At 39.7% G+C, this 12,829-nt stretch overlaps 1 protein-coding gene across 2 annotated transcripts in view; it reads left to right on the top strand.

Annotated features, from left to right (window-relative positions):
* SLC12A4 (solute carrier family 12 member 4) overlaps positions 1-12,306 on the top strand; it is a gene marked incomplete at its 5' end in the record, with an annotated part of 46,632 nt that extends 34,326 nt beyond the window's left edge. For both annotated transcript variants that reach the window (XM_082289886.1, XM_082289887.1), the window contains 14 exons: positions 124-181; positions 841-1,015; positions 1,399-1,517; positions 1,994-2,092; positions 2,407-2,526; positions 3,268-3,372; positions 4,360-4,528; positions 5,602-5,797; positions 6,481-6,650; positions 6,828-6,959; positions 7,056-7,163; positions 7,836-8,020; positions 10,700-10,833; positions 11,150-12,306. In XM_082289886.1, coding sequence (XP_082146012.1) covers positions 124-181; positions 841-1,015; positions 1,399-1,517; positions 1,994-2,092; positions 2,407-2,526; positions 3,268-3,372; positions 4,360-4,528; positions 5,602-5,797; positions 6,481-6,650; positions 6,828-6,959; positions 7,056-7,163; positions 7,836-8,020; positions 10,700-10,833; positions 11,150-11,241 — 1,862 coding nt within the window. In that variant the 3' untranslated portion in view covers positions 11,242-12,306. The remainder of the gene's footprint in view (positions 1-123; positions 182-840; positions 1,016-1,398; positions 1,518-1,993; positions 2,093-2,406; positions 2,527-3,267; positions 3,373-4,359; positions 4,529-5,601; positions 5,798-6,480; positions 6,651-6,827; positions 6,960-7,055; positions 7,164-7,835; positions 8,021-10,699; positions 10,834-11,149) is intronic.
* Positions 12,307-12,829: the final 523 nt, after the last annotated feature.

Genomic DNA, 12,829 nt, shown 5'->3' with positions numbered 1-12,829 from the left:
TACCACATACTTGTGGAGATGCTGGAGTGCAAATGCCACGGGATGGAGGCACATACTGTCCTTTACACAATACTTTCATCTGCCTAAATAAATTCTGCTTCCTTAGCACGCTCCGTCCTTCAGACTTCAGTTGTGTGTTATTATTTGGAGCCTGCATAGAAGGTGTTGTCCTGAGAGATAAGTAAGTTTTACTGCTTTAATGCTCTCCTTTGTTTTTCTTTTTTTTTTTTTGTAGTGTAGTGTGTTCTTGCCCATCTTGTCTGCATGCCCCACTCCTCCCCTTGTTGGTTTTTTTGTTTTGTTTTGGGGTGGGTTTTTTTGTTGTTTTGGTTTGTTTTTTGTGTGGGTTTTTTAGTTGGTTGGTTGGTTTTTAATTTTTACCTCTGGGTGCGTTTTAAACCATATTTGCATGTAAATTGTAAACACTGTTTTTGGAAACTTCTTGTATTTAATCTGATATTTTCTGGCATGGCACCTTCAGATTTTCCATCCCATGTCTTAATTCTTGCATTTTTTTGCTGATAGTGAGAAATAATGCTGTGATAGTAATACAAGAATTTTAAAATACATATAATGAAAGAAAGTTTTTGAATTGTTGAAATCAAGCTACAGACACTTTCTATCTGTATATCAGAAGTAACTCAGATTGTTTGCTACTTCCTGTGTCTCCTAGTTAAGAACATAATATAGTATTATTAATAATATAGTGTAGTATATGAAAAATATGGTATTACTAATAACAGTGTATAAATGACATGTTAAAACTCACCCAAAAACCCCAAACATGAGTCTCAAAATAGTCCTTAGAATATGAATGCCTGGGTGTGCTCCTGCCTGCAGGTACGGCGACGCGGTGAACAAGAACTTGGTGGTGGGCACCCTGTCGTGGCCCTCGCCGTGGGTCATCGTCATAGGGTCCTTCTTCTCCACCTGTGGGGCGGGTTTGCAGAGCCTCACCGGGGCCCCCCGGCTGCTGCAGGCCATAGCCAAGGACAACATCATCCCTTTCCTCTGGGTTCGTACGCCTTAAAAGGCTTTCTGCTCATACTGCCTAGCCAGCTGACTTCGTGCTCTCGGAAATCAGATTTATTCTCCCCAGTTTGCCCAGCACTGAAGTGAAGGGCAATATTTTTTATTTTGATTTTTTTTTTTCTTTTGTTGAAAACAAGGAATACTTTCAAGGATTTTTAACTAGACTTATGTGGTAATTTTATCAAGAAGTTGAACATCTAATTCTGTGAAGCACAGAAAGCCATTAGAATAATTTGACTCCTTCCTCTAGAGAAGGAGAAGTATGTAGGAGAATTACTATTGACTTTAAAAAATGTAATTTGCTTTTTTCCCATTTCAACCTTATTGAATACCTGGAAGATATCCTTAATGTCTCTGTTTCTTCAGATCTTTGGTCATGGAAAAGCGAATGGTGAACCGACGTGGGCTCTTCTGTTAACAGCATTAATTGCTGAGCTGGGAATCCTTATTGCTTCACTTGACATGGTGGCTCCAATTCTCTCAATGTAAGAAACAGGCTGGTTGCTGTCTTGGGGGGTGGAATAGAAATACTCTTGAGTTTTGCTAGTTTGATTGTCTTTTGGAACCATATCTTAAACCAGTAAAGCAAATTCCTGGAGCCTGAGTTCCACTTCTGTAATTTCTATGAATCCTCTGACTTCAGGCTCTACATATAAATCTGTTTGTTTCTGCTCTGGAGTATTCTGCTAATAGGCACGTTTTTATTATCTTTTTATTTTTTTTGGAAAAACATTTTAATCACAGAACAAAGACGGCATTATGTTGTGAACAGATCTGACTTGCTCCAATTAAAAAATTGTTCTAACTACTTGATGCTGATAGTTCAGGCTAATAAAAATCAGAGGGATAGGCACATGTGACAGGGCAATGGAATTTTGACTTGAAATCAGTCATGTAATAATAATATATGCCAGGATCTATAAATGTGCATGCTGAAAGGTTTTGCACTTTTGTTTTGCAGGTTTTTCTTGATGTGTTACCTCTTTGTTAACCTTGCATGTGCAGTCCAGACACTTCTGCGAACTCCGAACTGGCGGCCTCGCTTTAAATACTACCACTGGTGAGTGAAAGGCTGGCACCTCACTGAGCCTGCAATCTGCACTTGAGAACCTTCTCCTTGAGGGCAGGGGGCATCTTTTATTTCTCTGGTTATCAGCTGTACACAAGAGCCAGACTCAGATATGTCATGGCATGAGAGTTTCATTTTAACAACAGGATACTAAAACTGATGGAACTGGGGAGATCCATTGGAGGCTTTACTTTCACTGCCAGTTCAGAATAGACAGCTTAAAGAAAAAAGAGCAGGAGTGTAACTGGCTTGTTTTTAAGCTTTTCTGCCCCACTACTTACTAATATCTTTGCTTTTTGTTTTAGGGCCCTTTCGTTTTTAGGCATGAGTATTTGCCTGGCACTGATGTTCATTTCATCTTGGTATTATGCTTTGGTAGCTATGCTTATTGCTGGCATGATTTACAAGTACATCGAATACCAAGGGTAAGTATTAACTGGATAAGAAAGGGTAAGAAGGAGGCTGGATCTATTTTTAATGAATTATATTGAGTGTTCACATTTGGAAAAGAAACTGTCCAGAGATGACTTGAAGGGCTTTTCTTGTTAGATCATTTTTGTTCTCATTATTTTACTGTGTCATTGCTAAACAAAAGCCCCAAAGTACTTTCTTGTTAAGCTTCTAAAGCTGTTAGGTGAAACAAATCACAGGAAGTAGAAAATTGGTTGGGATCTTATCTGCTGTATACTGCACATGATTACTTCAGAACAGCTGATGCCAACCATTATATTCCAATTTTTCTGGTGCAAAGGTCTGTCTAGAACAGTCCTTGAAAAGTTGAATCTGCTGATTGGGTTGCTGAAGATTAACACTGGATGGGAGTCAGGCTATAGTGTAGCTTTATAACTTAATTTGGCCTAATAACTAAATTGGGTGTTGAAATGCCAGATGTTTGTATATGCTTGGGAAGCCTTCTCTGTAGTGTTGATTACAAATTAAGCCTGGAATGGTGATGTCATCACATGTTTTACTGAAACATTTGCATTTTTCTCATGTGATCTGTGACACAGACATTCATGTACAAGTTATAAATGTAGATGCAATACATGCTATGTGTCACATTATTAAACTCATTGCAAGGTGCTCAAATCTCTACAGCCTGACTGTAAATGTAAAATTAAGTGCTCATGGAGCCCTATGTTGGCTGAACTGTTTGTTCTTCACAGTGCAGAGAAGGAGTGGGGTGATGGCATCCGGGGCCTGTCACTCAGCGCAGCGAGATACGCCTTACTCAGACTGGAGGAGGGCCCTCCACACACAAAGAACTGGAGGTACTCATCTTGGACTAATGAAATTACTTTCATGGTTATCTGCTTACACTAAAGGAATTTAACTGGACTCCAAACAAGATGCTTTTGGTCTGTGTGAATGAATTTATATGCCCAGAATACTTAAAAAAGAAGTGTTGAGTTTGCAGTAGGCTGTCCTGTCACTACCAAGCCCTGCTGTATGGACCCTATATGGAAAGACCTTTAGTGCCCCTTGGATCTTTAACTGGACTCCAAATTGGTGAATTCAGAATTGGAACCTGGGGAAACTGGAAGTCTGTGAGTACAGAGGAATAGAGGCCAGGAAACGAACAGTGGCTAGCATTGTTCCTTCTGATGTCATCCCTTCTTGGTGTTGAGAACAGATTAAGTGGGCAAGAACCCTCCTCTTGGTTGGGCATGGCACAGCCCTTGGGCTCTGAACAAGAGGACTTGGAATCTACCAAAGACAGAGTTTTATAGATGTTTTTATACTTGCTCAGCCAGACGGAAGAGGATTCGATTGATTGTGTAGCAATACCTTAAAGAACAGAAGGCAGGTGGGATCTGTGTTTAGATGAAAATATTTTCATGTTTTCCATGTGCCAGGTTTCTGGATACAGAATACAGGTATTTTCTTGGCACAGGTATCCAGACAGATCTGGGAGAACAGTCTTACAGTATGAACACTATGTATGCTCCAAAAGTGCTTAAAAGAGCCTTGAAAAACACGCCTGTAAATAAAGCACTAATACAAGCCTCTTAAACTGAGTATATCAGCAGGTTTTATTACTGTCAGCACAATGCAGCAGCAGAGTTCCCACAGTTTCATATCTGTGTTTAACCAAGAGAAACAAAACATTAAGTAAAACCTCTCAAATGTGTCAGATACAAAAAGAACGTTTCCAAGTTAGTATTCAAGCACAATATAAGTGATGAGAGGCAGTTTTTTACATGTGTTATTGTTAAAGCCTTAGTTAAAAGATACATTGTCTTTTTTATTTTCTCCAGGCCTCAGTTGCTGGTGCTTCTGAAACTTGATGAAGATTTGCATGTAAAATACCCCAGACTGTTAACATTTGCATCCCAGCTGAAAGCTGGTAAAGGTTTGACTATCATAGGATCAGTCATCCAAGGGAATTTCTTGGAAACTTACGGAGAAGCCCAGGCTGCTGAGCAGGTCAGTGTCCTAAGTCCTGAAGTAGAAAGGGGTGGGTGGGCAGGTAATGTGAAATTTTGTTTCCTAATCATACATGGGAAAAAGCATCTTAATTAAGGCTTGTGTGAAACACAGGACAAGTTGAGCAGTGCTACAGCTGTTCAGTAAAGGACTTGCATACTTGTTTCAGCTGCCAGTTGTGCCTTTGGGAATGCAAGATCAATGCTCACAATGTTTGTAAACAGCCTTACTGCAGAAAACTGTCTTCATTTATGGGAAATAATTACTATGGAAGTTTCTGTATGCTGCTTATTGGAGGGAAGAGGGCTATTTAGTTTTCTGAACATTCCAAGTAGCATTTCAGTAACTGTCAAACTTAGCAAATGTGGTTTTTTTCAGTGTGTTGATAAATTTATTACAAAAAGCATTGAAGGATGGTCCTGAAAATTTTTCAATAAATTACTTAATCTTCCTCATTGTGTAAACATGACATCATAGCCGTGTTTACATATGTATAGCATCAGCATATTTGTTTTCTTCCACAGAGGCTTTTTCTGTAGGAAAGTTGTTACAAAAGGAAAACTAATTCATGGGCTATGTGTTGATCAAGTTTATTTAGTTTTTAAACAAATAAGAGGTATACTTGATAGGTATGTGGGATTTGGTGCTTATATTTGTAAATTTAATATAACACAGCATGTAACATGGAAATCTAAAACTGGAAATCCAAATGAAGTCAATTGGCCTTGGGTTTAAAAAGGTGAGTGTTATAGGATTAGAAAATGGAAAGTGAAATAGTAATCCAGATATCACTATATACTACTATGAATAAGAGATGATAGCACAAACGAAAAAAACCCCTTACTTTAATCTGTTAGAAATGATTATGTTTGGAAGGCAATTGTGTTTTAAACAAATGGGTGTTTTCTGTTTTGTTTTGTTAAGGAAATCTGATGAGCAGAACTTTGCATTGTAATGTGCTTTACCTATGGACATGTGAACCAGGAATTTACATTGTAATCTCATGACAGAGAAATATTAGGAGTTCCTTTTGGAAAGGAAAACTGAGATTTTTTTCCTTGTCTGTCTTGCAGACTATTAAGAATATGATGGAAATTGAGAAGGTTAAAGGATTTTGTCAAGTAGTTGTAGCCAATAAAGTTCGAGAAGGAATTGCTCACTTGATCCAGTCCTGTGGACTTGGTGGCATGAAGCACAACACTGTGGTTTTGGGGTGGCCCTATGGGTGGAGACAGAGTGAAGATCCAAGGTCTTGGAAGACATTTATAGGTGAGCTTTAATGATTCTTTGTGATCAGACAGTGTGAACAGAGATGTTTATTACACACATGGTACACACAGAGGATTTTAACAGAATCCTTGTAAGATTGGTTTTGAGTTTGTCTTTTTTTTTTCTAGTATTGATGGAGAAGTAGGTATTTTCTCACAAAACTGCTCTGTTTGAAATACCACTTCCTGTAGGTAAAAGACCTAAGAAAGATCTTCAAAGATTAATCTAGCAGCTAAAACTCATATGTCTAACTACAAATGGTTAAAAAATGCTGGTTTTATGGCAAACTATAATTCGTTTCCTAGATAATCTCTGTTTTGTCACTGGCTCTAACCTATCCTTCACTAGTGGATAACACTCTCCTTGCCTCTATCTCTTCTTCTACTGTGTTCCAGTTGCTTAATCAAATTAGAACAGAGCAGATGCTGTCTCCTCATACTTAACTTTGAAGGTTGTTGCTTTTCTTTTGAGTGTGAAATAGGGCTTGTGTTCCTGTGAGTCTGCTTTATCATGGCTTTGTCGTTTGGACTGATCTGTCTATGCAAGCCTTGCTGTACATACTTTTCTTTATTTAAGTGATGACTTTTATGGTTTGCTGACATTTTCTCAGTGAGCAGCATTTTTCTAACCATAGATGATTCTTGCAGGATTGGAAGTAACTGTGTTCTTCCCCTCCTGGGCAGGTACTGTTCGCTGCACAACAGCAGCTCATCTGGCTCTGCTAGTTCCCAAAAATGTGTCTTTCTACCCCAGCAACCATGAGCGTTACAACGAAGGCAACATTGATGTGTGGTGGATTGTGCATGATGGAGGCATGTTGATGTTGCTTCCTTTTCTTCTCAAACAGCACAAAGTAAGCAGCTACACAGAGAATGTCCCCCACCTACTTCTGCATGCTTTAGTTTAAGGAAATAAGGTCCAATTGTAGAGCCTGTATTAATAAATGAGAGTGGACATGTTGCTAGGTTTCTGTTTTGTAGAGCAAAGTATTATTGGTTCAAATAGCTGAGAGTTTGTGTTCCCTCACCAGGTTTGGAGAAAATGCAAAATGAGAATTTTTACTGTAGCTCAGATGGATGATAACAGCATCCAGATGAAGAAGGATTTGGCTACTTTCCTCTATCAACTCCGAATAGAGGCAGAGGTAGAAGTTGTAGAAATGGTAAGGGAATTGAGCCCATTTTTCACTTTATTATGCACGTGGTGGTGTTTGGTTATGACTTGATTACAAGCACAATATTTGTCCTTATTTCTGCAGCACAATAGTGATATCTCAGCATATACTTATGAGAGAACTCTTATGATGGAGCAGAGATCTCAGATGCTGAGGCAAATGAGGCTGACAAAAACTGAGAGGGAAAGGGAGGTACGTAATTTTGGTTGTTCTCTATGGGCTGCTGAGGGGAATGACACAATGTGCCTTCCTAGCAGTGTGTTATGTAGCTGCTGCTTAAATTTAACTCCTGTGTTCTAAAGATGTAAGGAAATACTTGTAGTGTAGCTTTTTTTGTTTCCCAAAATTACATGTAGTTCTTATTTTTTCTTTATCTGGGATATCCGGTATTTGTCTCAATTTATAACATATCCTGTTCTCCTACTGAAGATGTCATTCCAGTTTGGACTTAAAGGACACATGGCTATGAAAAATGTCTATGACACGTAGCTATGGAAGATGATCCATCTTTTCTGCATGTGTTTGTCAAGGTTTTTTTTTTTAGTTGTCGATTTTGGGTCAGTCTTGTCTGTTGTTTCTGACCATATCATGATGTGAATGAGACTGACTTTTTTTTCTTGTATAGATACAGGCCTTTGTCAGTCCAAATTCTGCTTGGCTTACACTCATCAAAACTGTTGAAAGTCAGTTTGGTATGTAAGACTTTCAGCTAGAGCAAATGCCTGGTATCAGAGCTCTCCTGGAGGCTTAACTGACTGAGCAAAATAAAAGATACAATGGAACAAAAAGTCTATAATTGCTTAAAGAGAACCAGAGAGCATAAAAGAGTCTCTGAATTCACCTTGTCACTCACGTCCCCTCCAGGCTCAGCTTGTAAAGGACAGACATTCAATAGCACGTCTGGAGAGCCTCTACTCAGATGAAGAAGATGAGGGAGACCCTGTTCCTGAGAATATCCAGATGACCTGGACAAAAGAGAAATGTGAAGCTGAGAAGCGGAACCGAGGCAGTGCTGTGGGAAGCTTTAGAGATCTCATCAGCATTAAGCCGTGAGTCTTGTCTAAGTCTACACTTTGCATCTCCTGAAAGTCTACGTGTGCTGTGCTTTTGTTATCTTCTGTTTCCTAATCCTTGGTTTGGACTTGTGCTATAAACACTGAGACCTGGCAATGAAAAGACAGCAGTTAGCCTTCCCAGAAATCTCTAACCAATCAAATGTGCACACTTCCCTCAATATTTCACTTGGTATAGTCAAATTCTAAATTGGAGCTGTTAAAATCCTGTAACAACTTCCGTCCTGTCTTCCAAACGCCTCAATAGAACACACTGATAATTTCACTGATCTAATCAGAACTTCTTAAAAAATATGATAATTTCACTATCTAGTGTGTAGTGTGGATGTTTAACACATAAAGGAAGAAGCTGTGGAGATGGTGGTGAATGACTTGGAATAGCATCTGTGTGTGATAAACTCTCTGAGACAGACTTGCTGCTGCAGGAGCTCTGACGTAACAACAGCTGTAGTACTACCACGTGTGTGCCCCCTGAAGAGTGAGAAGTAAAGGTCTATTTTGGCTTTGTGTAAAACTGTGTGAATCTCCTGTGACTTCTTTGATGTCCTCCATCTCACATGAAGAGCTCAGTCAGTCAGTTTTGCATACTTGGCCAAGTTCCAGATTTTTCTTCCTGGTAAATCAGAATTCAAATCTTTTTTAGGCTGAATCATACTGTAGAAATTCTGTTGAATTTGGTGTTAACTACCTGTACTTTTTCCTCTTCCATGCTTTCAGAGGGTGGGAGATCTTGTAAGTTTGTTATTTAAATTAGAAGTACATTAAGATGGTTGAGAGCAAAGACTTAATTTTCTCAACTAAAAGCAGGAAAACTATGTGTACTGATAGAAGGAAAGGCACTAGAGTTGAGCACTCTTAGCAATGTTTTAAAGGGAGCAGGATTAGCTACTTAAGCTAAGTATCATTATAAATAGGATGTAACAAACTACAAGAGTTGTCCTGACGAGAACTAAGCATAGAAAACAATTCCAGTCTGAACCTATTTTCTTAAGCAGAGTATGACACAAGCAGGGGGAAACATTACTCATTTAGAGAAGCTCTCATTTCACAACACTGCTGGATGTTATTTCTGGCAGGTTCTGGGCACTAAACAAGCCCTTTCTTGTAACCTACACCTTCAAATCACTGGGGAGATGCCAATTTTAAATATCACTTTAGAGAAAACCAAACCTTGAGTTTTTAATACCCTTTCCAAAACTATACATAGCTAACAACTGTTATCTTCCTGCTGCTGGTTTTTTCCTCACTTCCTGTAAACATAATCTGGCCTCAGTGTTGTCCCTGGCTTTCTGAAGCTCATGTGGTGAAGACAGAGGGTGTCCTTGCTCCAAATTATGTAAGAATATGAAGTAACAGAGAGGTAGTTCACAGTGGGTAAATTATTCTGTTAGCATAATAAACATTATTTTTCCCACTGCATCTTCTTTTTTCTGTGTATATAAATTATTTCTTTGCAAATCTGAATATTCAGAAGAGCAGCAAGGTTACTGAAGAGTTTCACTCATATTCATGCAAAGCTGAATCAATGAAACCACAGATTCATACTTCATTTTTTTCTACTAACACTTATATTAATATATTAAAATGAAGACAAAAACCCAAGTGGAAAGGCCTCAAAAGTGTAAATATATTCTTCTTTTGATAAGTTTATGTCTGTATTTTATTTCCTTCTCTGTTACCAAAATAGTGGTGGATTTCCTGTAAGAAGGAAACATTCCCTGGCTTGAAATCCCTAAAGGTTACTTTTGAGTTTTCTTCCTGCATGAATTGATGTTATTTTTTCTTAATATATTCCAAATAATTAATGCTTTTACCTCTGTTAGCCTGGATTCTTATGGAGCGGAGGCTTACGAGATTATGCTGCACCTATTCCCTTTTCTCCCCTAACTTTTGAACTAAGTGGCTACTTAAGTTTGGAAGTGTGATTGAGATTTTAAAGACACCTGGGTAAAAGTGTTTCTTGTAAATAGCCAGGCAGAGAGGTTGATTAGTGTCCTGAAGGAGAGGTTAACATCCTTATTACACTCCAGAAAAGCCCCATACATTCAGCCTGTTAGGCTGCCTTCCTGTACTTCCAGGAATCATGTGATTGCCATCTGTAGCAAACCAGGCTTTCTCTGGAGATGCCAACTGCTGTTCAACACCAAGGGGGAAGTGCACTCCTGGGAAGTGTGGGCTGAGCATGATGGTGCCAGTCTCCTGCTTGGTTCCCATGTCTTTGAGAGAGAGTTTTGTGGTTCTGAGTTTGGAGAGTTGCATGGCCTGTGCTGCCATGGGCATGAGGGGTCTGGGCAGGGCTGCCCTGAGGGAACGCCCTGCAGTCATGAGTGTGCTCGGTCAAAGAGCACATCCCCTCTGTGTTTCAATTTCTTATGCAACACTAAATCATCTTTATCAAATATGCTTTTTGAAGAGCAGTGTAACTTTCTAAACTGAAGACTCCAGAGATCTTAAAACCAATGGACTAGCTGTACCTGAGTAAGTCTGGGAAATCTCTTTTGTATCTTCATCACAAAGTTTGAAAAAAATTACTGTGTTGAGTTGACATTTAACAGGGTATTTAGGAGATTAGAGTATGCTTTTAAGGACCTTTTTAATAATTCAGTGTTCAGAGGCATGTTTCTAACAGTAAGTGTGAATGTGCTTCTTCTACAGGAACCAGTCTAATGTCCGAAGGATGCACACAGCAGTGAAGCTAAATGAAGTCATTGTAAATAGATCCCATGATGCCAGACTTGTGCTCCTCAACATGCCTGGTCCTCCAAAGAATACTGATGGAGATGAAAACTGTATCCTTTCAGCCAAGGCCCGGGCCACACAGAAGGTTTTCCTTTAATCTGTTCTCTTAAATTCATTTTGCCACCAGTGCTGTTGAGCTGTAACATGTGACAAAGCGTCCCCTGGGTAGAGGGTATTGGCTTGTGGCTGTAAGGTAGTAATTGCTTAAAGGAAAAAGTGCCACAAGCTCACAGTACTTTGATACTTAGAGGGATACTTGCACTATGCCCCTAAGTGAGACCACAGCTGAGGGCTGTGAGCTGGCCCTGCTCTAATCCCTTTGTATTTTGGTTTTGATGCTTTTTGTCCTTGACTTTACTGAAACAGACATGGAGTTTCTCGAAGTCTTGACTGAGGGTCTGGAGAGGGTATTACTTGTTAGAGGCGGCGGCCGAGAAGTCATCACCATTTACTCCTGATTTAGAAGCTCCTAACCCTGCTCTACATTTACCTTCTTGGCCATAACGGACATTCCAGTTTTAAACAGAGAAGAAAAAAAGGTTTTTTGCCTAACTTTCTCCTCATCCAGTCCTGTTCATTGTTTTTCCATTCGCAACATACATATCTTTTGGGATTGCAGTATTTGTTACACCATCCAATTAGCAACGTAAATTAATTGTGAAGCTGCCACATTATTCAGTTTCTGCTTTGGTACCCCAGCATTTGTGCATGTAGTTTTAACACTAAACCTATCTTTAGTCAGCACTGCTATGTGCAGTATTTTTAGTAACTGTATGTAAAGTTAGGACATGAAAGCCAGTTACTGTAAAAAGATCTAAAAAGCTTTTTATATTAGGTTTGGGGGGATAGAAGTGCATTATATAGCAGCTAGGTTCTGCTGTTCAGCTATAAAGCATTTTCTAAGAGCACACTAAATTGTGAGAGGACTGAAAAAGCTTTCCTTTTCTGGGTTTATTTCCAGAACTAAACTCTCAGTATTGGGTAAGAATTTATACTTTTAATACATTTATTGATAGAGATTTAAATAAATTATGTTGATATAGTTGAAATTATGTATGTAGCTTGCTATAAGTTTTGTTGCTTCTGAGACTTCAGGTTCTGTGAGGCCAGATCCCTATTTATTTTTGTATTTATTTGTCAGAAGTATTGGATATGCAGATGCAGACTTTAGGAGAACAGAGATCTCACAATAAATTCTGAATCACCAGTGGATTGAAGGACCAGTCCTGTGCAGTTCTTCCATGCTTTAAATTTCTTGCAGACCATCCATCAAAAGTACATTGAGCATGTTGGAGTCCCGTGTAGAGCCAGGTGCTATGCTGCACGCACAGCGATGGGATTGCACTTGCCCAAGTACAGGGGACCTGCTGCTTCATTGTATGCTTTGTGCCCTTAGAGGGAAAAGAAGACAAGAAGACCTATATTAACCAATAAGTCTCTGGAGATTTTATCAAGCCCATTAAGTTGTACTTTATGTACAGAACATTCGTATTTTTTCAATAAAATGTTGCATACACTTTGAACCTGCTCTCTGTTCTGTGTGTGAGGGTGGATTGTGCAGGAGGAGCCTCTGCCCTGGCGCGACATTGGCACCACTGGACCCACCAGGCGAGGGCCAAGGGGCTGGGGCTGTGTTGGTGCTCACCCAGATGGCACAAGTCCTGCACAGGGGAGCTGCCACCTCAGCCTTCAGAGCAGCTGGGTATGTGTCTGAGGGAGTAAAGCCTCTGGGGGCACTGCCAGAACCAACAGCCATGCAGAGTTCTGCACCTGTAGACTATTGAAGACAAGCTGGTACCCCCTCAAGATTTCTGGCTGTCTGGGGGAGTGGTGATCCCATGCCATGGACAGGTGTGAACTAACGTCCCAGGGATGCATTTGTGGAACTGGAAGAAAGGTAGGGATTGACACATTTCTGTCCCATGTGCTCTTGCTAGGTGATGTGTTAGTTCTGTGAGCCCTGCTGCGGTGATACTCCTGGGTGTTCCACTGCTCACAATGTGACCAATTTGTCTGAGAGATGCCAATCTGAGAAACTATCCAGGC

Source organism: Coloeus monedula (genome assembly GCF_965178545.1).
Source record: "Coloeus monedula genome assembly, chromosome: 13".
Lineage (NCBI taxonomy): Eukaryota > Metazoa > Chordata > Aves > Passeriformes > Corvidae > Coloeus > Coloeus monedula.
Note: the sequence above shows the minus strand (reverse complement) of the source record. Positions and strands in the feature narration are given on the sequence as shown.